This window comes from Nematolebias whitei, chromosome 16 (genome assembly GCF_014905685.2).
Source record: "Nematolebias whitei isolate Nwh7 chromosome 16, NemWhi1, whole genome shotgun sequence".
NCBI lineage: Eukaryota > Metazoa > Chordata > Actinopteri > Cyprinodontiformes > Rivulidae > Nematolebias > Nematolebias whitei.
The window spans coordinates 14366000-14390464 of NC_056513.1; the positions used below are offsets into that span (position 1 = coordinate 14366000).

General features: G+C 40.9%; 2 protein-coding genes across 2 annotated transcripts; both read right to left on the minus strand.

The window, feature by feature from the left end:
- Window positions 1-270: 270 nt before the first annotated feature.
- On the minus strand, window positions 271-1782 carry acp5a (acid phosphatase 5a, tartrate resistant). The gene is made up of 5 exons (XM_037690527.1): window positions 1519-1782; window positions 1245-1444; window positions 1034-1158; window positions 601-946; window positions 271-525 (listed from the first exon to the last, which is right to left on the minus strand). The coding sequence occupies exons 1-5, from the start codon at window positions 1622-1624 to the stop codon at window positions 271-273; spliced, it is 1032 nt and encodes a 343-aa protein (XP_037546455.1). The 5' UTR covers window positions 1625-1782.
- A 3667-nt stretch (window positions 1783-5449) lies between these two features.
- Window positions 5450-24465, minus strand: LOC119422353 (interleukin enhancer-binding factor 3). Its single transcript, XM_037689711.1, has 21 exons — window positions 24286-24465; window positions 23787-23909; window positions 22892-23003; window positions 22462-22497; window positions 20188-20378; window positions 19440-19599; window positions 19189-19342; window positions 17625-17719; window positions 17154-17249; window positions 13574-13685; window positions 13402-13499; window positions 13206-13323; window positions 12988-13125; window positions 9564-9754; window positions 9210-9326; window positions 8930-9061; window positions 8680-8841; window positions 8416-8557; window positions 8282-8320; window positions 5922-6206; window positions 5450-5833 (listed from the first exon to the last, which is right to left on the minus strand). The coding sequence occupies exons 2-21, from the start codon at window positions 23882-23884 to the stop codon at window positions 5811-5813; spliced, it is 2499 nt and encodes an 832-aa protein (XP_037545639.1). The 5' UTR covers window positions 23885-23909; window positions 24286-24465; the 3' UTR covers window positions 5450-5810.

The window sequence follows — 24465 nt, forward strand, 5'->3', positions numbered from 1 at the left end:
TTCTGTACACTCAATGACTTAAACTCATCCGGAAAAAACCTGATTTATAATCAAGGAAATGTCGTTAAAGTGCAAGTCCCGACAAGAACAAGTCCTTGAAAACAGCAGCCTTGTCAAAATAAGGCAACAATACATTCGTTACAAAACATTTATTTTATCTTACAGCTGAAATCGATTCTTTTTAAAATAGCACGCTGAGAAGTAAAAGGTCAAAAGCAGGATTACAGATTTGATTGTACGCGTGAATCTTGTTTGCAGCAGACAGCTGTCTCAGTTGCCGTCTGACGGATGAATCGTCCTCTGGGTCAGGACGGTGCGGTACAGAGACACGCCTTTAGCCTGGAAGAACGTCAGGACCAGCTTGTTCTTGGAGACCTCCGCATGAACGAAGCCTCCCAGGGTCGAAGCCTGGCCCGTGAAGAACTTCAAAGACCCTTTGGGGACGTGGTTCCAGTGACGGATGTCAGGATCCAGGAAGTTCCCGGCGCCGCTCACCACGTAGCCCACCCCCGACTCCTCGAGGTACTGTGGAGACAGAAAGCAGTCGTGAGCACAGAGCGGGCATATTTTACAGCCGGGGCGACGTGCTGCTGAGCCGACCTGCAGGTTGTGGTCGTGGCCGCAGAAGTACGCCGTGACGTTGTGTTTAATGAGCAGAGGGTGCACACTCTGGAGTAAACACTCCGTGGGCCCGTGCTCCGACACGGACCACACCGGATAGTGGCCCGCCACCAACAGGAAGTCCGCTTTGGACCGAGCCAGTCGCTCCTGCAGCCAGAGCAGCTGACGGGTCGCCTGCCAGGCGTCCAGGGGTCCTCTGGGCTTCTCGTCCGCAAAGTCGTTGGAGTTCCCACACAGCATCACCGTGTCGAGCATGATGATGGTCAGAGTCTTCCCCGTGTTGGGGATGCGGAAGTTTAGCTCGTAGTAGTACGAGGGGAATCTCCTAAAAGACAAGGAACCGTTAAAAGTTGTAAAATGTAGACCTTAAAAAAAAAAAAAAAAAAGCCGTTCATCTTCACGAGCAGCTTACCATCTGTCAGATTTCAGAGTGTACTCAATCTGAGCTTTCACGTTTCCTGCATGGTCGTGATTGCCAGCGAGAACATACCAAGGTACTTGGAGGGGCTTGGTCGTGTACACGGACTCAAAGGTTTCCTGATGGAGGAGACTCAGATGACTGCGACAGTTTAAAAAAATTTTTTTTTTTTAAGTCATCACCCCACGCCGGACACTCAACTGACCTGAAACCGCTGGGAATCAACGCTGTCCACACCTCTGAAGTAGAAGTTATCACCCAGGGCCAGAATGAAGTCCGCTCCCATATGCTCCGCTACTTTGCTCATTTCCCGAGCCGTCGTTTTCTGCACGGCAGTGACGTATGGTGGGTACGGTAACCCTCCCCAGTCGCCCACAGCCAGGAACCTGATGGAGGTTCTGTTTCCTGATGAGGTGCGACACACGAGTCATTTAGGAGCAAGACGTCGCATCGAGATGAAAAAGCGCAGCGATACCTACCACCATTGTCCTCCAGGTCTTGGAAGACAGTCGGAAAGCAGTGGGTCACTCCAACGGCAGCCGTCAGGATGGATAAAAGTGTGAGCGCCATCTTTAAAGACAACATATTTCCTGTTAGCACCTGGCCCTGAACAAAAACCTAACAACACAAGAAGTGCAGTGACACCAGAGCTGTGATCTGTGCGAGCAACAAATGCGGAACAACGAGCTCAGCAAAGCCTGCGCGCCTCCGCTTCCTTTTTCTTTGCTTTCGGTTACACAAAAACACCCTTATCTCGTTTTTTTTGTCTGGTGGTGACCAGCGATTGGTGCAGCACCCAGATGGCTCGTCTCTGCAGGAGGCCAATCAATGTGGACATGTCCATGCGGCCGAGGGGGTCAGAGGTCATTGTTTAATGCTGAATAGATCATGTGTGCACAAATCAAATAGGGCCTAAAACAAAACAAAATCAAAACGGCACTGATCTTGTTAAAGTTTGGCGTCTGTGCACAGAAATAAAAAGATAAAACACTCACAGCTGATTAGAAGAGATGTGCGCTCTGCAGTCCTCTGTCCTCGCACAGCCCCGTCTCCACTCATCGTCTTTTATCAGCGCTGCAGGAGGAGAGGCCTCAGGAGGAGCCACCGGGGGCCACGCTGCAGAGGCATGATTGTGGTTCACACTCTGACTCAGGGCCGGGACAAAGGGGTCAACGGTGCCACGTGTTACTCAACATTTGTTACAGCTCATGTCCAGACTCCACTTTTAAACGTCACTTCAGTCTTTTCTTGTATCATTTCCCTCCCCGTCTCATTTTCCCGTTTATTATTTTTATATTATTTTCCAAACTTTTTTTGTGCGTTCTACTTCTGCAGACTATGTGCGAATGAATCATTCCTACGCCGCTTTTGGAACTGGTGTGTTACAACTTTCAGTATTTGTAGGTTTCAGTGTTCGAACTAAAGTTTATTTACAAAAATACGTCCCCCATAAATAAATTAGCATCTGAATGAACACCTGAAAGCTACGTCAGTGTATGTAGGCCACTTTTGGCTCCTGTTCTGCTAATTCTAACAATTTTGAGCTTATAGGAAGTTTTACTAATTTTAAATTCAAGCTCTTTTAGGAAAGCAGTCCTCACCTCCTTCTACAGGTGTGCAGTGGAGAGCATCCTGTGCTCCAGCATCAACGTGTGGCGTGGAGGCTGCACAGCTGCAGAAAGAAAAGCTTTGCAGAGAGTGGTGAAAGCTGCACAGAAGTCTGTTGGAGTCAGTCTCCCCACCATCACAGACATTTACACCTCCAGATGGCATCTACTTTATTCAAATTTTTCTCCCATCAGTGTGTCCCCCCCCACACACATTACAAATGCTTCTGACACCAGTGGCTAACATTTTACTAAACAAGTACACATACGGTGTCGTGTGGTGTTCAAAGTGCATTCAACTTAATTCAGTCTTGATTTGTGTCAATGAGCATTTGGAGTTTTATACATAAAAATACACTTGATAGTTAGAATTTTAAGTATATTTACTGTATATTATGGTAATTTATTCTGTATTTTGCCAGATTATGGTGATTCTGGGGTCATGATGATGGGGCCCTTGAAGATTGTTGCCCAGGGTACAACGAAGTGTTAATCTGGCCCTGGGGACAGTGGGTATATTGGTAGAAGGATGTTAGAAATGCAGCTGCCAGGAAGAAGGCAAAGAAGAAGGCCAAAGACGAGATATATGGATGCAGTAAGAGGATATGGAGGTAGTTGGGAGTGAGGACAGAGTGGGATGGAGGAGGATGAATCACTGTGGCGACCCCTGAAGAGGGAAAAGCCGAAAGAAGCCACAGTCCCATTTTAGCTTCGATTCTGGTTTTAAAGTTATAATTTGAGTCGATTAATTCTTTATAGTTTTCAGCACTCATTCTCTTCCTTGGTGTCTGAATGTTTGTTTAGTCCTTCACCATTTCACACACTTCAGTCTTTGTACCTAAACACAAATGCAATCATTCAAACTATACGTGCGCTTCATGAAGGTATTTTAAACAATGTTGTTGTTTTTTTTAACAGAAATAAGCTGACAACACACTTTCGGTCAGATAAAAACAGATCAAAGCTCCGTGAACGTTCGAAGCCACAAAACGCCTTTCTCTTAAAAACGTCACAGTTTGAATATTCTTCATTTACATTTGAGCAATAAAAAAAACCTGAATGCAAAGTTTACACATTTTGCGTGTCTAATACTGTTTATCGCCCTCCGCCAAAGAGGCAATAACGTTAAGCTTGTGATGCATGTAGTTTGCTCATAAATGGCTCTCACAGTTTTACAGTGGTGCTTTAAAGTATTTTCACCCATTATAATTTTCTATATTTCTGCAAAAATATGACCTAAAATATTTTCAGATTTTCACACAAGTCCTAAAAGTAGGTAAAGTGAACCTAGCTCAACAAATGAGACAAAAATATACTTGAGTCATTTATTGATTGAGGGAAAGAAATGCTCCATTAATACATATTTGTGATATAATTCAGAATTCATTGTTCCATTAATGATGGCAAGCCGTCCTGGTCCAGATGCAGCAAAACAGGCCCAGACCATGATACTGTTTCACAGCTGGGATAAGGTTATGCAGGAATGCAGTGTTCTCCTTTCTCCAAACACTTTTCATTAAATCAGTTATATTTTGTTCTCATCCGTCCACAAAACATTCTTCCAAGTCTTCTGGCTTGTCCACACGATCTTTAGCAAACTGCAGATAAGCAGCCATGTTCTTTTTGGAGAGCAGCGGCTTTCTCCTTGCCATGCACATCATTGTTGTTCAGTGTTCTCCTGATGGTGGACTCGTGAACATTAACATCAGTCAATGTGAGAGGCCTTCAGTTGTTAGAAGTTACCCATGGGTCCTTTGTGACCTCGCAAACGATTACACTTGGCGCAATCTTTGTTGGTCCGCCACTCCTGGAGAGGGTAACAATGGTTTTGAAGTTCCTCCATTTGTACACAATCTGTCTGACTCTGGATTGGTGAGTCCAAATCTTTAAGATGGTTTTGTAATTTTTTCCAGTCTGATGAGCATCAACAACTCTTGTTTGTTAGTACCATGATAGATTTCCACAAACCCGTTGTGAAGAGCAGACTTTGATAGATCCCTGTTCTTTAAATCAAACAGGGTGCCCTCTCACACCTGATCATCATCTAATGATTGAAAACACCTCATTTCAACTTCAAAATCACTGCTAATTCTAGAGGTTCACATACTTTTGCCACACACAAAGATGGAATACTGAATCATTTTCCTCAATAAATAAATGACAGTATAATATTTTTTGTCTCATTTGTGTCACTGGATTCTCTTTATCAACTTTTAGGACTTGTGTGAACATTTAGGACATCTGGTGATGTTTTACGCCACATTTATGCAGAAATATTAAAAAAAAAAAATATCTAAAGTTCACAAACTCCACTGAATATTTATCGACCTAAAATCAGGTGTGGTAGTAGCCGAGACTGATTCCCAACACATAGTCTGAGGATTAACCCATAAGGCAGGTTAAAAGAGTAGACTAGAATGATAATCATAAAAATGGTTTTTAATTCAACATTCTGGTATATGTGCAACCAGTTAAGGAATCTCTGAGCTTTACTTTTTAATAATTGGATCCGACTTAATTTGGATACATTTTTCATTTTTGGCCCTGTAAAATAGTACAACCATTTAAACTTATTACATCGGTAGTAGAAGTCGTTTGTGAAAGCAGAAAATCAAAATGTGGGAAAAATCTTGGGCGTTTTCAAGGAAAGCTAAGCGGTGTCCTCTGAGCTGAAATCACTGCTCTCCTGACGTCGGCTGTGACAGATTTAATGTTCAACAATCGTTCAAGGAAACTACTAGACTGAGAGTTGACTCAAATCAAGAGTAAGCTAATGTCCAGGAAACAAACTTTGGAGCATCTTAATGACAACAAACATTTATTTTATAACTACCGTACAATTGGCCTTAAATCAGAATCGCACTCTTTATTAAACATAGATAACTGATACAGATAAACTGAAGCAGAAGCTCAAAGAAAGGAATTCTCGTTTTAAGTTGGGCCTGAACTTTACAGATAATCTGGTGTCTACAAACTACAAACATCGGTAAAGGGTGATGAAACAAAACAGAAACATTCCGATTTCACTAACAAAATGTATGTTTTTTGTTAACAGACGAGTTTTTTCAGCATCAGCGTCCAGGCTGAGGGTTAAAAAAAAAAAAAAAAACAGCAGTGCGAGGAGACAGGATCACTGCTGGTTGTGTCCCAAGGTGCCAAATCCCTCAGAACGACTGGTTCTCCCACCCTGTGCAAAGACATCCAACCACAATTCATTCATCCACCCATCTATGAAACAACATCCAAAACCATTTCTGTTTAGCCTTTCTTCTTACCGCAATTATTGTACGAATGTCCTCCTGTGACAGAGCTGGGATAAGCTGTGCTGTAAATGGAGAAATCCTCCCCCTGGTTCTGATTTTGGGTCAGCATCTTCTTCTTCTCTTCTCCGTAGCCGTAGCTGTATGGGCTCTGCTGATCAACTGGAGGAGGCATTGAGCCCATGCTGCTGGAGGCCGAAGCCTGTGGGGAGGCAAAGGAGGTGCTCTCGAAGCCATATGTGCCGAAGGCGCCCGTTTCACTCATTCCGGTGTTTTGTCCTGCGTTACCGTACAGTTTATCTGAAAAAGACCGGAAAAATCAGCTTCAGAGTCGGTGCTGTGGAAAACTATTAACTTGTTTTAAGTGGAATTTTTTTTTTTTTTAAAAACAGTAAGATTCAAATACATTCCCTGATGAGTCACATCAGTGCTACTGTGGTCGTTTCACGTTTAATGATTTTCTGACTACTAGAAATTTTCTTTTAAAGTGTATTTTTAGTGAACTAATGGAGAAAAACATAACTCAGTACTGAGCTGGTAAGGTAAACAATTCCTCACCACGTCTTAATCCACGTCAATCTCTCGCCCTTTTTCAAATATTTCCCCATCAACACTAGTTGAACAGAAAATAATGAAACTGGACAGTTGTAGTCTACATCCTGACATTACATGGTACTGAATATTTCATTTGTACTTTTGATGTAATTTATGGTTTTAGTTTAGGCTTAATATTTTGATTGGTATTTTTATGCTTATTCAGCTAAGCCAGCAGTCTGAAACCTGCGCCTCCTGAGCCACATGCGGCTCTTTTAAGCTTTGACCAAATCCTTCATAAGATGTAGAGCCCAATCAATATATCGGTAGGGCCGATACAGGCGTTTGGAGACATATTGGTATCTGCGATAATTGTCCCATTATGTGCCGATATGAACACTGGGAACAAGTCGTGTCCTTACTTGCAAATGGCATAATTGTACAATGTATCCAGCAGAGGGCACATGCGGACTACTTTCAAGTGATGGTCATGCTGCACACTTGACACGGAACAGCCCAAGCAGTGAGCAACTAAATACAGTGTAGGATACTGAGAACTGAGCATGGTAAGTTTATTTTAACTGATCTGTAAAATAAAAATAAATCAACAAATAAAATTCTTGTCAATCCTCCATACCACAGCTATGTTCCTCTAAATTCAGCAAGCTAACATTTAGATAACCTCGCACTGGATATTGCCTTGTAGAACTATAGCCAGAACAATACATCTAACGTAGAGGTAAAATATATCCATGTTAGTAACGTTATCCTTGTCGTCCTCGATGAAATGCATTGTTTGTCTAAAATCTTTATTTCTCAGCAAAGAAAAAAAATAATGCTGCTGCGGTCAATAATAATTAGACATTCACCATCTGACTGTTTAAACAATGAACAGGGAAGGGTTTTTCTTTGTTTAATTTATGTTTTTGCAACATATATGAAAACTGTATGGTTTCTTGGGGGTGGGCAAAGCAAAAAAAATTTCTGACAATATATTGTTATCAGCATTATCCTCTCCTCCCAATATCAGTATTGGCGATAGCCAAAATTTCCTTATCGGTCATCCCTAATAGGTTGTACAAACAACAACAAAACAGCTAGTTTTTCTCCCATTTCTTTGGCAAATACATTAAAACTAACACAAGCAGTAAAATATATTCAAACTAGGTTTTATTTCTTTGAAGTGGGATTCTTCGAACATGTTCCGGGGAGGAAGGGGACATCGAGTCCGAGTGGGCCATGTTCCGTGCCTCTATCGTCGAGGCGGCTTTATAAATGGTATGGTATGGTATTGGATGGATGGATGGATGGATGGATGTATCTATCTATCTATCTATATCTATATCTATATCTATATATATATATATATATATATATATAGTTTGCTAGTGATAAAATGGCCTGGTTCACTTTGAACCACTTTGGCACTGGTGCCTTAGAGGAGTTGATGGGGATATCTGCATCCTAAATGCACAAAAGAACGTTACCGCAGGTCTTTCCTCCCAGCGGCTTTTAGACTCTACAACCATCACTGCTCCCAACAGACTCAATAAGGATTAAATACATGCTGACCTCTGCTAAAACACACACTCTGCCTATAATACTGTATTGTAAATAGTCTGTCCTTATCAATGTTCCAACACATATTGAACATTATTATTGATATTGGTTATCTTATTTCTTTATATATCGTTAACATTTAGGAACTTGTGTGAAATATTTTTATCTGTTGCTGCTGTTACACTTGAATTTCCCATCCGTGGGACAATAAAGGCTGTTTCTATTCTATTCTATCTACACCAAGATAATATTGGGGGGGATATATATATTCAGATACTTACGATAGCCTGCGTCGGTGCTGCCCTCATAGCTGTAGTTAGCTTTTAAAATTAAAAATAAAATTATTCGGTTGACTTTCTTATAGAAGTACATGTTTGTACCAGTTGCTTATAGGATCTTGTGCAACATTTCTTACTCATGTTATAACTTGTTCCTGAAGGAAAAGGTCCGCCACGGCCCCTGCCACGTCCTCTGCCGCGACCCCCTCTGTTGGGACCCCAGCCACGGGTCCCAGAATCTGATGGAATGCCACGGATGGTGCCAAATCCTGGAATGTGCTGTTGAAACAGGAAAAGTGTGTGTGTGTGTGTATGTGTGTGTGTGGGGGGAGTTCAAACGGCTCTGATATTAAAGTCAACTTGAGATTAATAAATTGAGGATGGCTTGGTGAATGAAGTACCATGTCAGTGTAGGTGCCCTTCTTCTTTTCAGCAGTTTTGCCATCATCTGAAGTGCTCTTGCCATTTGGGAACAGCTTTTCCAAAGCAGCAAGAGCAGCATAGGCCTTCGCCTCCTTCTTACTGAGCCCTTTCCCAGTAAACATCCGTCCGTCGACTTCCACCTAAGAATCAGGAAGGGGGAAAAGAAAAGCTAAATGCTTCTGATGGTTTTATCAGCTTTGTTTCTGGCGTGTATTTATGCTCACTCACCTGTATATGAAAGCACTTTAGACGGTGGGCTCCTTTAGGCTTGACCACCTCGTACCTTAGTCCGCGGCGTATTTCGTTCAGCTCCATGACAGGATTCTTGCCACTTTTTGTCAAGATGTGACCCTGACGAATCTGTTCACACAAAAAAAAAAAAAAAAAAAAAAAAAAAATAAAAAATATTACAATAGCAACCCAAATCATTTTCTAATATTTATTTTGATTTCTTGTTCTTTTTTTAAAATCAAGAATTTAAACCCAATATTTCAGAAGAGGTAAGCACCGGATCCGAAGCTGAGGTTTGGGAATCAGTTTCAGCCGATTTCTGGGTCCCAGCAGCATCATCTACGGACTTCGGTCTATCTAACATGCCTGTTGGAAGACCAAGATCTTGCAGAACCTATGCAAGGAAAAAGAGTTGCAGCTAGATGGTTCTAGATGGTTAAATCTCATAACATATCTGTTTTCCACACAGAATAGATTTTGGCAAATTGTCTTAAAGAAAGCAAAACAACAACAACAACAAAAAGATTTTATTGTTCAAATTATATGCCTGGAAGCTTTGTATGTTTCTTTGAATGTGGGCTGGCTGACAAACAAAAATCAGCTCGTGTGGATAAAAATGAACGACTCTTGCCTTGGCTGCAAGGTTAAGTTTGGCCATTCTCTTGGATGGTCCTTTTTCTTGGTAGACCTTCCCGTTTACCTCCACAGCCATCGTAAAGACCGGCACATGGGTCGGCCCACTTTGGTCTACGAGCCGGAACTCCAGGGAGGAGGCGTAATGGTTTAATCGCATCACAGGGTTTATGTTTGAATCTTTTGAGACTACAAGAGAAACAGGTAAAGAATAAAACACAAAAACCTCAATTAAACCTCAGCTAAATTGGATAAAACAAGTTGTTCTGACGCGTATCGTGATTTATTTTACCAATACATTCAAAGGGTAAAACTTTTGAAAACGGTAACTTTTATTCCCCCAGTTTTTAAAGAGGAGCAAATATTAAAAAATATTTTATTGGATGGTTGACGTTAGGATGTGGATACTTCCATCTGCAAAACATAAGTGTCCTGGCTAGAAGAGAACCAAAATCATATTCCTCTCGTACTTGCTAAAGGATGCATCCACAAGAACCACCCCAAACATTGAAATGAATGGTAACGGTAGGGCTGGGCAAATATCTCGATATTTTAAAAATATCAAGATAATTTCATACGTGATATAAGATGAGACTATATCATCTATATCATGTGTCAAACTCAAGGCCCAGGGGCCAAATGTGACCCTTGTTGACATTTATCTGGCCCTCAAGATGTTATTTAAAATGTAAAATAAATTTATCACTATTTTTTTTTCAGTAATCTTTGATTATTATGTCAAAAGTGCAACAGAGAACATCAAATGAGATCAATCAAACTCTTGTTTAGGAATCTGCAACCAAGAAAATATGTTGGGTGTCTAACTTGAGTTAATAGATTCTGAAACCGGCCCTTAGTTTGAAAAAGGTTTTAATTTTGCCCCCCTTTTGTAAGTGAGTTTGACACTCCTGGTCTATATCGATATTCCTACATTGCGTTAAAATTAGCCTTAAAAATCTGTGCATTGACAGTCTCGAAGTATAAAAATAAAAATTATCCTTCTGTTATTTAGACTGAAAAAGTCTGTACAAAATATAGTTCAACAAAATCTACCACAAAAACTAAAGTGCAGGTGCAGTCTCCCAAAATAACTGAATAAAATCAAACTTAAGATCTGTTGAGCATAAATGTAACGTACAACTAAATATATGTTGCCTTTAAATGAGCTATAACTTCCAAAACTTGTGACAAGGTGATCAGCTGACCCTGAAGCTTGTGGTGTTTCAGCTTCCTCTGTTCCTGCAGGAATGATTCATTTCTCTGATGCTCTGTCTTTGATCACCTGACTTGTGTTCTTGGTCCATGGACGGTGGAACTTGAGAAACACAGCTGACCTGCGCGTGTTTGTACCAGCTGTTTAGAGAGTGGGGGACCCATTGCACCCGCACCAGCAGCTCAGAGCGGGGTGCGGGGAGAAAAAAAAGCCAACCTGCGCTGGTGGGGGGAGGGAGAGACAGTTGAGCTGTCACTGTCTGTACGCGCAGTTTAGAGCTGGATGGAGATGCAGCCAAGCCGCACATCGTTTGTTTTTAGCATTTTAGCTAGCTAGTATTGTGCAAAGCTAATTAGTGTTATGTCAGTACCGACAGGTGGATTGGAGGGGGGGGGGAGGGCACTCGGTTCTGTTTACGGGATGGTGCAAACACCGACATAATTACATCTCTTGCATGTTCTCTCTGTGCATGAATGGGTTCTCTCCGTGTACGCCAGTTTCCTCCCACAGACCAAAAACATCCGTAAAGCTGAATGAACATTTGGCAGATTGGTAACTCTAAATTGTCTCTAGGTGTGAATGAGAGTGAATGGCTGTTTGTCTCATTTGTCTTTATGTGGCCCTGTGATGGACTGGAGACCTGTTCAGGGCATCTCTCGCAGTTATGGCTGGATATGGGCACGATACCCCCGTGACCCGGAAAGGAAGAAGTATTTTGCATCGCTTTATAATCTAGCCGTTTTTTTTTAGATATATAATTTCCTTGTATTTTTCAATTCATATGCTTTTTTATGATGGCCTACTGTTGTACTGATAAATATCTCCTGGAGGGTAAACTATATCTTGGCTGCAATTATTTAATCAAGCTGTGAAACCCATCGTTTTCTACAATTGATAGTGGTTGGTCATTAATTACGATGAAGTTTAGCAACTTCTCAGTAAATATTCGAGCTCCGTGGCTTCAGCGGTGTGTTCTTCTCCTTCAGTCCAAAGCAGGCAGTCTGATTTTGGTCAGCCGTGCTCAATCTGCCCCGCTCAGTCTGCCTGTCTCGGAAGAGGGGCAGACTGAGCAGGGCTGACCGAAATCAGACTGCCTGCTTCGGACCGAACGAGAAGAACACACCGCTGAAGCCACGGAGCTCGAATGTCCAATGGAAAACTAAATTTACCGCGGTTTAATGTAGTGCTATATTTGATTAAGTGCGTTGTATTGTAGGTTGCGAAGGAGCTTCCTCCTCTCGGTACAGTGGCTCTGCAGACATTGCACATTGCTGTCTTGCTTTGTGGTGTTTCTAGTGTAAAATACTTCCATACAGCGGACATGTTTCGATGAAAAGTTTGGTTAGCTGTTAGCCACAGTGCTGCTCTGCTCAGTCCTCACATATTTACTCACATTTTAGCTGGCTGCAAACTATGAAATGGATTTCCTGAATGTGAGGCAGGTCTTATTACTTTGGGTTTCATGACACACGCCACCATTAAGTTAATCCATTCCATAGTTTGAAGCCAACTTGCAGAGAAGCCGGCAGGGAATTGCATGTGGAGACGTTTCAGCAGACACAGTCATGCATCATGGATCGGAAATCTCTGCAGGTTGGATAGGAAAAATCCGATACGTAAATTATGCTAGTATCGGGGCCCGATATCTGATCGGCCTCATCCCTACCTCAGAGAGAATATTTTCTACTGCTGGAGACACCATCAGCCAGTAGCGGGCTTGTTTGTGTCCAGAGAAAGAATGTTGATTTTTCTGAAGAAAAACTAAGTGAAAAGGTCCTCAGTATGTAGCAGTGAGCATTAGACACTGACGTGTCACTGGTTTGCAACTATTCTTTTGCAATGGAAATTTTTTGTTGATTTTTTCTAAGAAAACTGCTTGTAATGGAAAAACACCAGGTAAAAAATATAACTCAAGATTTGTACTGTAATGTGTAATGTAATTTTCTTCTCGTTAATATTGATGTTAATTATAAAATTGGTACAGAAAAAGTACTGTTCAGGAACCGATATCGAAGTGAAGGTACGAGTACCGAAAATTTTGGAACGATACCCAGCCCTAGCCGTGTTGTAATTTTACAAGTGATTTGCAAATAAAGATGTGCGGTGAGGTACGGTATGAAATGACCACTGACGATAGACTGAAGAATGACGAGAAAAAAAGTAAAATAACAATTCAGATCAATCAAAGCCTGTTAGAATTAATACTGACATAAGACCCTTGGCAGGCAATCATCAATGTCGCTTAGTTTTTGCAGTTTGTAGCCATCACTGGACTCTCCCTGTCCCTCCACCTCAGAGTACGGTCTCTTTACTGAATGACTGAAGGGAGCAGCAGGTAACAGGTAAGCTGTAAGAAACAAAAGAAACTAGCATGAGAGGATATAATTTGATTAAAAAAATAGTGACTACACTAGGAATCTTATCTACCTGGGCCCTCTGCGGTGTTGACTGCCATCGAAGAGAGATATTTTAAATGCTTAAAGAATTTGTGGCACAGCCCAAACACGTTGCGTAGTCTTCCAAACGCAAACAGCCTCAACATGTTCTGCAAAGCCCCCACAAAAAAGGCATCCAGTCATTTTCTAATATAGTTGTAATTTGTGTCTGCATGCTTTTAATGTACCTGACCGCACTGAGTGATGCTTTCACGTTGCTGTTCAGTCAGAAATGTGGTGACGTCAATGTCTTCTCTCTCACACGGATCTTTAATGCCAGGCGAACCTTTAAAAAAAAATAATAATAATTATATAGGGGCTAAAAGTAACATTTTTTGTTGACAACTCAATAAATCTCACCTTCTAAGAGGATTCCAGAGGAGATGCACTCCAAAACTCTGCGGAAGGCTTCGCCTACTTCCATTTCTTTCTTAGCTGTACTGACAGTCTTCTCTACCAGCAGCTCAAGAAGCTTCATGAAGGAGAAAAACATAAAAAATGAATAAATAATCAAAAGTATTAAAGTTTTCAGTTCAAACGCTACTTAAAATTAACACATAAAAAAGTGTAAAAGTGGGCAGCTAAAGAGACTATGTTTTATACTAAAATATTACCTACCAAATATATTTATGTATAATGCAAAAATAGCTGAGAACATTAATGATGACGCACAGCAACTTTGTAGTTACCGTATTTTTCGGCCTACAAGTCCTGTTTTTTTGCATAATTTGCACACTTTGTGACTTAAAGGCCGAAACAACGTATTTATGGATTTTTTCCCCATATTTATAAACCAATTTTTGGCTGAGATATAAACATTTTCATTTATTCTGACTGAAAACAAAAAACAAAACAAACAAAATAAAGAACAGTACCATTTTCAGCCACTAGATAGCAGCAGAGTAGTAGTAGCAGTATGGCATGCCATTGTATCATGTAATAGGTAAAAGTGGCTATAATGACAAATTCAATAAAGTTCAATACAAAAACAACTGGACTTTATTATACTTCGTTTTTGTCTTGAACATTTTTTAATTTACCGTGTCGGCGAACACAGCTGATTTGACCGTTAAAAGTTTTTTTATTAAGCAAACGTTAAGACTGAGACACATCTTTACTATAATTTCGAGCAAACCATTAATTGTTTTTACGTGTTTATTTTGTTAACTTTCAAAAAAATGTGAAGGCTCGTCCCTCTGCACGTCCCCGCGAATCGGGTTTTGAAATACAGATGATTTGACCATCAAATTGCATGTATTAAGCAAAAGGTAGACTGAAACACACCTTTACTATCATTTCGAGCAAACAAATAATTGTTTTTAAATGTTAATCTTGTTAAAGTCCTCCTGTGCACGCTCCTGCGGTCGCCATTTGGCAGCCCATCGATTTTTGGCACAACACAAGCCCACATTTCCGGGTTTGGCCCACATTTCCGGGTTGTCAGCGGTGACGCGTAACAAACGCGATGCATCAGCAGTGATGCATAATAGATGCGACGAAAATGGCAAAGTGACATATTTATGGATTTTTCCATTTTAGACATATTTGGACTGATGCGACTTATAGGGAGGTGCAACAAGTACGGCGGAAATTACGGTAATCAGACGTAACAGCTCTCCTTGTGTGAATAGAGCACCCTCAGCTTCTCTCAAGCATCCCAACACCTCTACCCTGGTCAACAACTGCCAGCGCTAATGAAGCACTAAGTTAGCATACAACACAGAGGTGTATCCTACTCTTCCCCACACCCAGTCAACAAAAAACCCTGAAGAGGTGAACATCTTGCCAAGCCAAGTGACGGAGGAGAAACACTGCATGCAGTGAGTTGTAAAAAAATCAAGAAAACCCGGAGTGGACTTTTAGTGGTTTGAGTATTCTCCTATTAATCAAGTGGAATGGATTAATTCAAGAAGAAATAGAACCAGTGCTGGGTGAACTAATGGTAAATGTGTGTGTGGGGGTGTCCAAAGCATTTTTTTTATATGAAGGAGACAAAAGGGTGGAAAGCAAACAGCAAGGAGCTCAGTGTCCCTTGCCCGAATGTGGGTTACTGGGACCCCATCTTGGAGCCAGGCCTGGGGGAGGGACTTGTTGGTGAGCGCCTGGTGACCGGGTCTCCACCCATGAGGCCGGTTAGGCTCAGCCCGAATGAGAAGCATGAGTTTGCCTTCCAGTGGGCCCACCACCTGCTAGAGGGGCCATACGAGTCAAGTGCACGAGGCCTTGGTGCTTTGACTCTGGCTTACCAAAGCTGGCTCTTGGGACATGGAATGCGACTTCTCTGGCAGGGTAGGACTTGGAAAAGGCATTCGACTGTGTTCCTTGGGGTACACTGTGGGGGGGTGCTCGGTGAGTATGGGATTGGCGACCTATTATGGGCTATTCGGTCCCTATACAATCGTGCGAGAGTTTGGTTTGCACTGCCCGTAGTAAGTCGGAATGCAAGCAGCTCAAAAACTTAATTTGTTTTCTGGGTCAACATTCAAATCCTCCTCTGTTAACCAGAGCTCAGAACTGACGTTTGGTTCTTTTGGTCCAGTCAGAGAGGTTCTGGACCCCCTCGTTTGCTCAGAGTCAGACCTCCTAGTGGAACTCGGTCCACTCTTCCTCTTCTAAAACAAATCATGCTCATCATTTTCAACATCCCACCTTATGACTCACACCTGCTCTCGCCAACTAGATTCAACTTGTCTGCTGATTCCTTAGATAGAGAACTTTACTAATTGGCTTTTATGTGAATGTTTCTGTAAAGTACCCTGAGACAACTTTGTTGTGATTTGGCGCTATATAAAAAAACTGAATTGAATTGACTATTGCGCACTGAACTCCATTCAACTTCCGTGCCTTTTTCTTCTTCCTCCTGTAGATATTTTGGTGCTTGACAAATAACTGAGCCTCCGTCAGAAAGGAGGGGGGAAGTCGTTTATCTGTTCGGCAGGAGTTGGAGGTGAAAGTGGAGGGTGATGGGGGTGTTTTGTCTGAGAATGACAGTTTTTGCTGCAGCCTCTCGCTCAACGCACTTCAGATATGACGATGACTTTCAGAAAAAATATGTGGCGTGGATTATTTATCATAACTCTGGTTTTACTTGGCCTATCAACACAATTTAAAAACTAGTGTGTAGTTTAAAATCTGTACTTTTGTCAAAAATTTAATGGATCGCTGAGATGCTGTCTTTCAAGCTAGAGTGACTGAAATCAGTCATTTGACTCATGTGCCTGCACTTCGATTTGCTCCAAAGGGGGGAAAAATCATCAGTCAAGAGTAGGAGGCGCCGCACTTGAGTGGCAAAATCGCCACCTGTTATGGAGAAGGTAGAGCGCAACTTGTTTTTTACTGCACTCTCCATTAAAACTGTATTTTGTTACGGTGTGACGAACTCAATCTTCTTCATTTAATTTGACCGCGAAGCCACATACATACGTGTGCTTGCAGTTTTATGACCGGCCTTGTTGTTAAGAATTAGTCAAGACAACGAAAGCTTCAATTGTGATTGGATGCGATGCCTGTCTATTAACTAAAGTTAAGCTGAGGCGGACCGGCAGGATGTCTCGCTCTCGTCATAAACACAGCTCCCGGCTGGAGCACTTCAAGCTCTACCACAAAGTCAGACAAATCCTGAAGTCAGAGAGAAATTAGGAGTAACAATAAACATAATTAGATTTTTTTAATGCTTTTTAACCTAAGAAAAATGGTGGGGTAACATTACACAAATAAATACGGTTCATAAGGTATTCTGTGTTTACACCAATTAATTTCAGACATGTGTTGATAAAGAGATATTTTGCTAACGCTACAGACAAACAAACAAACAGACAAGAACAAAAACCTTATCTGTGAAAATCAATGATAAAAACAAGTAACTGTTCAAACATACAAAACTGACAATATGTGATCATTTGATCCAATATACTTTTTTATGAAGGAAAAAGTATCTCACCCATCCAGAGAGGGGGGTCATGGATGGATTACGCCTACACATATCCCTCAAGATCCGGAGCACAATGACAATTGAAGGCTTATCGCTAAGTTTCGCCTGGGACACAAAACAAAAAGACAGTTCAGTCAGAAGGCCAGCCGCCTCTCATGTGACCTTACAACTGTGCTTTCTGAGTTTCCACGAAATGATTGAGAACAAAGCAAGTACAGACTAGTTAAGAACTATTGAGCCATCTTCAGCTGGAAGAGCTCAGCTTCCAGTTCTATGCTGGTTTTGATACCAATGCTATGCCCACTTCCATCATTGGTACAGAACAGCACATCATCCTTCAAGTATTTAAATTTAGCCATCTTAAGATGTCAAACCACATTTAAAATAGCCAATCGTCTCTAGAATGACAGAAAACAAAAGGTCAGATCATTTAAAGGAAAATGTTCAACCTTATGTACAAATAAGGACGTGAATGCAAACCTGAAACCACTTGGCGTGGCGAAGAGACGCCAAGGCAGAGAGGCATTTCTGCCTGTCCAGCATGTCCGGCGGATGGTCGACTGTTTGCGTTTCTACTGACGAGGTAGGATAAGAAGAAAAGGCACAGTTTGACCAAGGGGGTTGGTTCTGTCTTGCAGCTCAGGGAGTTGCAGCTTTTCCCAAAGCAACAGCAGCAGGAAGGAAGGGGGGGGTTCAAAGTATCTAACTCTTGGTTTGAAAGTCTTACAGATCTAACCTTCATTATCTACCCTGCTAGGAAGTTAAAATACCGTTATAGAATGACTAATACTAACATCGGTGAATGTAGTGAAAGTATGTGACCTATGCAACAATGAACACCCCCTTCCATCAGCTTCAGAGCTTGGGTTTGCTGCGACCCCTCACTTCCTGAGACAGCCAGTTGGTCAAAGGTCCAGCATCCCTACAAAACTTGACAAACTTTAATGCAATCAGTTGTAAACCACAAGCATTTGGAAGTTTATGTCTGTCCCACACTGCAGCAAAACTGATTTGTCTCGGTTTTAAAGTGTCTTAAAAAAGGTCTTAAAAGAATGGAAATGCAGAAAGCCACAGCAAGTTTGTTTTAGAAAATTATTTCTTCAAGGTCAAGTTAAATTATCGGGTCTTCAAAAGTCTAAGAGTGATAATAGTTTGGTCATTTTTAACTGAGGCAGAGTTGTACAAAACAAAAAAATGTAAAAAGAAAATAAAGACTAAACAAAAAAATAATTATACAGCTGTCTTCTGCATGAAAGCTAAACTATAGTTATTTCTAATTAACACCCCATTTGTTGACCAGTTCAGCAAGAATCTGCCCACTGACATTCAGTTGCAATAAATACATTTTGGGTTATGCGTTTAACTGCCAGGTGTGAATACTCAGAGCTGTCCACTTGCAACTGAAACATTAAGATGGAAGTTAACGCTAGGTTTGAACTGTAACTTCAAACTTTTGTGTTAAAACAGTCCAAGCTGTTGAACCAAGCTAAACAAACTATAGCCTTTATTTAACAAACTGATTTATAATATTTCAAATCAACGTTTTTGTCTGTCAAATTGAAGTTCTCCCCAAACAACCCAGAAAAATTTATTTCTTGTTCATCAGTTTTGCAGCAACAGGGTCCGAATGTACATGCACACCATTAAGGGCATGCAATACGCGCTTTGACCAGTTACGTCTAAAAGATTGTTGACTTTTAACAGAAAATCAACAAAAAGAGCACTTTAAAAAAAAAATACTGTAATTAACAACGTGAACAGAATAGATCAGAAGCTACAGAGGAAAATGTAGCGACCAGTGCATCACAAAACGACGCCAAGATTGTCGATCAGAAGAGATGCCCAGTTCAACTGGTTGTTGAGCACCAGTTTGAAATAATCGCTGTACAAACACCACTGAGATATAATGAAATGCAAACAAATTCTGTGGAGTAAAACCCACAATTATAGATCAGTGGAGCAGGGCAGTGACAGCGAGCCGCGAGCACAGAGAGCAGGCCTCAGAGAGCCGAGGTACGACTGGAAACTGGACCAATATACTCACCTCCTGTCTCTGCTGTGGAGCTCATCTTATTTGTCCTGACACGAGGAGAGGTCAGGTGGATGAAAAGAGTCGGCACTGAGAACTTGGTACGTTTCACAACAATAGTGGCATCCTCAGGAGTTGGGGTTACTTCATAGGTTCCAGTAGAAATTATCTATTAAAATTATTAAAACATTTAGGAAAACAAAGATAAAAAACAAGAAATATATATTTTATTATGCCACAATGCAGCAGCAGGGATTCATGTCTACCTCCAGTTGTTCTGTTAACTTTTCAGCCACTTGTGTAAGCAGAGAGCTTGTAGGCCAGCTGGAACAAAGTAACACCAGTTCCAGGTTCAGGTCTCCTTTCAGTAGAAGTCCTTTGGCGACCTGGCCAATCCTCATAACTCCACGCAAGATACGCTCTTCACTACTTGTATTAACAGGAGAAAGAACAGAAAAAAAAGAGCATATGAAATGTCTTTCTACTCTATCAGAGCAAATTCAGTGCTTCTGCGAACTGTAGCGTGGGGACAAAACACTATACCTCCAAGGAATTCTCTTAATTCTTGTTTTAATTGAATTTATGAAGAGTTGATCAAAGCCTAAGTCATATGGCCTAAGTAAAGATGGGAATGTCACTATTTGTGAATCACAACAAACAAAAGAGAAGCAAGGGGAGGATAATCTGCCACAGTCAGAACAAAAAACAAAAAAGACGAGTACCAGTAATAAACAACTTCTTTACCATGTTATAAAAGTCAATAGCTTAAGAAAATCTAAAGCACCCAAAGATGAGTATCTGGGTTGAGAGAATGACTCGCATAATCTTCATATTTCAATCATCTTGTCCCGTCAATGCAAATATATTTAACTTTTCACTTCTTAACATCTACTATGTCATAGCCCATTTTCACGTCTCTGCACACAAAACTGTTCTTGGCTGTGTGCACGTTATTTTGTTTGCCAGGCATTTAAACACACAAACTAACACAGACCAGCTGGGTATGCTTCTTACGTCTCAGCCTCTGCAGCTCCACTGCCATTTTTTGGGGCATCCATCATGTCAGAAACACTCTTGAGAGCACACTCTACGTGGGAAACGACTGTCTGCACAACCTCCAGCTCCTTTGCAGAGGGGTACACTTCTGAGTGTTTGGCCATTATGACGTGATCGTATGGCCCGGGAACCTTCTGAAGTGCTGCTGCCTTGATTGGGGGGTAAAAAAAAAGAAAGAAAAAACGAATCAAACAAAAACACAAAATAAAAAACAGATAAAACCAAATGACAAATGCAGAAGTCCCTCGCTACTTCGCGGTTTGACTTTCTCACTCACTCTTTCGCGGTTTATCAACGATTGTCAACTTTATTACTCACGTGATTGGAATGGTATGAAATAAAATGTTAACAAAAAAAAAATACTTTGGATAGGAACCGCCATTTTGTAGTTTTCTTTCAATGAGCTTACACTGTTAACGCCCGTCAAAAAAACAACTATACTACCCAAAAGCCAACAGTGCTTTGAGCCGCTGCTTTCTGTCGAAATGCAGGGAAAGTTGTTTGCAAATCTACGCTATCTATTAAGCTTTTTTTTTTTTATTCAGCTCCCTGAGATTACTTCTGTTGTGAATTGGCACTATATAAATAAACTTAATTGAATTATCTAAACCTAAAGAATCCTTTGGGCAGGAGGATGACTTGGGATTTATTTGTGCAATGAAGATAATTTAGATTAATTTGGAAAAGTCTTAATTTTGAGATTTTGGTCATTAAGAGTTCTGCTAGACTGTTGGGCTATTCTGATAAAACTGTGTTAAATTAGCATCAGCTGGAACTCATCAGACTCAAGAAGTCTCTTTTCTCACCAGGTGAATACGGCCCCTTACTGGATCAAAGCTTGGTGGCTGATTATTGACTTAATCTGTTTGGGTTCTTACTAAAGTCCAATCAGACCTGAGCAGAACAGCGAGGAGGAGGAAGAGGTATGTCTTAATCTCACTGAGAAACTGTGGTCAATATTTCATCCAAGGTAACCAGAGGATGGTGATGTTGTAAAGAGTACGGGTTGAACGACTACATAATTTTTAAAGTCGACATTAACATAATAAAAGTTGAGTAGTTGATGACGTCATAGGATCTCAAGATGCAAATAAATAAATAAATAAATAAATAAATAAAACCGCAAAAAAAGGTCACTTATTATTTACAAAACAAAAAGACCAACAAAACATTGGGAGCGTATATTATGCTCCTACCATTTATCATACCGCAAATAAGTCACAGGAAAACCCCAACTATTAAGTAAAAGAAACGTGCGGCACGTAAAAAACGAAACTAAAAACTGCGGGGCGGACGACCACGCCGCACCACCGCCTGCAGTTGTGCGCATTAGGTTTAGTTTTAGAGATGAATATGTTTATAGGTGTTTTTATAGGTTTAGAGATGAATATTTTTTGCTTTTTGTTTGTGAAACAAGGTCAGAGGAAGATGGTTCTGGTTTGGTCGATAGGATCCGGTGTTGCATCATATTCTGTGATCTGCAATAGTGCATGCAACACCGCCCCCTAAGGTCACAATGTATGGTGGTCACAGAATATGGTGTAACACCGGTTTGCAAGGAGCTCCAGTCAATCAGGAAGTTGATTCCTTTTCTGTTTCCTTACAGTAGATGAACTGGAAGATTCATCTTTAGTGAAATATTTCCAGACTATTGATGCATTTCTACCTGTTTGCCAAGGACAGGCCTGCTCCGTGCCATTAGTCTGCTCAGAGGAATCAATTTTGTAGCTTCTACAACGCAAGGTGTGGATCAAATGACACGTGACGCAATGACATGACTGCGACATAATGACATAACTGTGAATACTCGTCATGAAATTTAAAAACTCGCAAGATGTCCAAGGAATTGACGTGTTGATTACTCGAGTAGTCTGTTAAAGCCCCAGTAAAGAGGCTCTGCAGTGTCAGGAGTCAGGCGACACATAAGCTGGAGCGATTCTTCTAAAAGGTACAAAGTCACTTATCAACTTGTTTTTCTTTAACCGCTTCTCTTTTCTTCAGTCAGCTGAACTTACAAAAATAACTCTTCTTGTTTCTACTCTCGACTTCCAGTACTGTGGTTAACAAAGATGGAAGGACACATCAGGGAAATAAGAAAAACACAAACAGAAGATGAATTGAGGTGCAGGTCACCAGCCAAGGTTTCCTCCTCATTCTGTTACGAAACAAATGTTTGATACCAGCTGAACAGTTTGATGCGGGGTGAGGTCTGTACAAATGGGATCAACTCACTTTTTTTAAAGCTTTTCTAGACAGATGTGCAGTCTCCTGTAAGACAAAAAAAAAAAGTTAAACCATTTGACTGATTCTCTTTTTAATACACACATAATTTTTCACATTTCAAAATTTTTTTTACAATCACATCAAATTTACTTCTGCATAAATCACAATTGTTATAAATCATAAAGAAAAGGGGTCCCTCCAAGCTACATTTATTTAACAAATAAAATGCTTGTTTCCCAATAAAGAAGACTGGAGCTTTTCTTTTAGTAGTGTTGTCCTTAACGTGAATAAGGTAACCTAAAAATTAAAACTCACTGATGGCCAAGGCCACTTTGAATGATTACTAAACATTATGATGTCAAAAGGAATGGTTGTTCAACACCTGCACAGCACTGAAGATTAAAAAACCCAAGTGTTAACAAAAAGGTGAAATAAAAACCTTATTTTGCTGATGATCCTCCATATTTTCGAAAGAAGCAATGTAGTCATGGTACTGCCTCAGCTCCTCCTCGTAAAAGAGGCAGTCATACCAATACCGCAACTCCTCGTATCTAAATAGATGGAATGTTAAAACCAAGAGCTCAGGGATGAGAGACAGCTTAAAGTTGCAAGAACCACCAAGTTACACTTGTGACAATATTACTGAAAAAGCAACAGATTTACTGATTTAATAAATCGGTTATATTAGAAAATACTTTCTCGTTAAATAGTATGTTATCTTCACTAATGAGATGCATGTAGAAACTTTTAATTTATGAAGCAAATTAGTAGTTCCTTCTAGTATGGACTTCCATAAAATGCAATGCATGTACACTTGACAAGGTGCAACATTAACAGTATAGAGTAGTCCCTCGCTACTTTGCGGTTTGTTTTTCGCACTCGCTCTATCACGGTTTTTCAAAATAAGATTAGACTTTACACATAATTGGCTGACTGATGGATGAGCCGCACGATCGGCATGGAATTTTTATTCAAAATAAATTATTTAGCACCTGTGTGCAGCCCACACTGCAGGATAAGCTTCCTCCTGCAGCTGATCAGCTGCTCTCCGTGAAGAGGAAAAGTGGGTGCGGCCAAGAACGCTTGCAGGCAGCTGAGAGCAGCGAGGCAGAGACGGAAATCATGACATTCTGTGCTCTTTTAGAGCGTTTAGAAACATTGTTTAGAATAGTCCAATAGTGTGGGAAAGGAAACGCTTTCCTTTCGCGGTTTTTCCTCTTATCGCGTATATTCAAGGTACGATCCGCCGCGATAAACGAGGGACTAATGTACTTGCTTTTCACTACTTATAGTTTAGTGTGCATAAAGGAAAACAGTGCATGCTTTCAGTATACCTGTACTGATCCTTAGGAACGAGAAGGTGGCCCCGTTGGATCAAACTGTCCCAATACAGCAGCTCTTCGTAGGCCTGTTGTTCGTCCCACGCCGCCATCTCGTCACGACTGCCCTTTCGAGGCCTCATTGAGAAAAATTAAATGTATTATTCAGAAGTACTAACTGGGATAAAATAAGCAAGGAAGAGATTATTTATATCAAATTATTCAGTACGCGCCGGGTGTCAGCATGAAGACGTTAGCTGGTAGCTAAAGTTAGCGGCTAACATAAACATCTTGCGAAGAAAGGATGATGGCTGTTAGATGCAAACTATTTACTTGTGCACGAATGCTTGAGCTATTTATATGCAGAATATCTGTGATTTAGTTAATCTATAAGCCAATAACTCTCCAGCCAGACCAATAAATAATAGGTTAACTACCCTCTAAACGTTAGCGTGATCAACTAGCTAACACAATCGCTCAAATGTGTCATTTAGTTGAAGCTATCACGGCTCACCTTTCTTACAGAACAAACTAACAGTTGTAGACTTTTATGAAAGCGTTGCCACTCTTTCTTAACGTTTCTTTAGATGGTATCACAACATTCAATGTCCTCCCGGTGAGAATCTTGTTTTTCCTACGTGTGTTGCACCAGCAGCAGCCGGACCGCAATGGCGGGCGTCTCCTGCTTCTTCTT

What these genes read in the sequence shown, in the direction of transcription:
- LOC119422353 (XM_037689711.1), bottom strand. Translation starts at nt 23,884, where the DNA reads ATGGCGGCGTGGGACGAACAACAGGCCTACGAAGAGCTGCTGTATTGG. An exon ending in GTTCCTAAGGATCAGTACAG is followed by an intron (nt 23,004 to 23,786) that starts GTATACTGAAAG and finishes CCATCTATTTAG; the next exon opens with ATACGAGGAGTTGCGGTATT. An exon ending in TGACCCCCCTCTCTGGATGG is followed by an intron (nt 13,686 to 17,153) that starts GTGAGATACTTT and finishes TCCTTCATGAAG; the next exon opens with CTTCTTGAGCTGCTGGTAGA.
- acp5a (XM_037690527.1), bottom strand. Translation starts at nt 1,624, where the DNA reads ATGTTGTCTTTAAAGATGGCGCTCACACTTTTATCCATCCTGACGGCT. An exon ending in AGACCTGGAGGACAATGGTG is followed by an intron (nt 1,445 to 1,518) that starts GTAGGTATCGCT and finishes GCACCTCATCAG; the next exon opens with GAAACAGAACCTCCATCAGG. An exon ending in GCCACGACCACAACCTGCAG is followed by an intron (nt 526 to 600) that starts GTCGGCTCAGCA and finishes CTGTCTCCACAG; the next exon opens with TACCTCGAGGAGTCGGGGGT.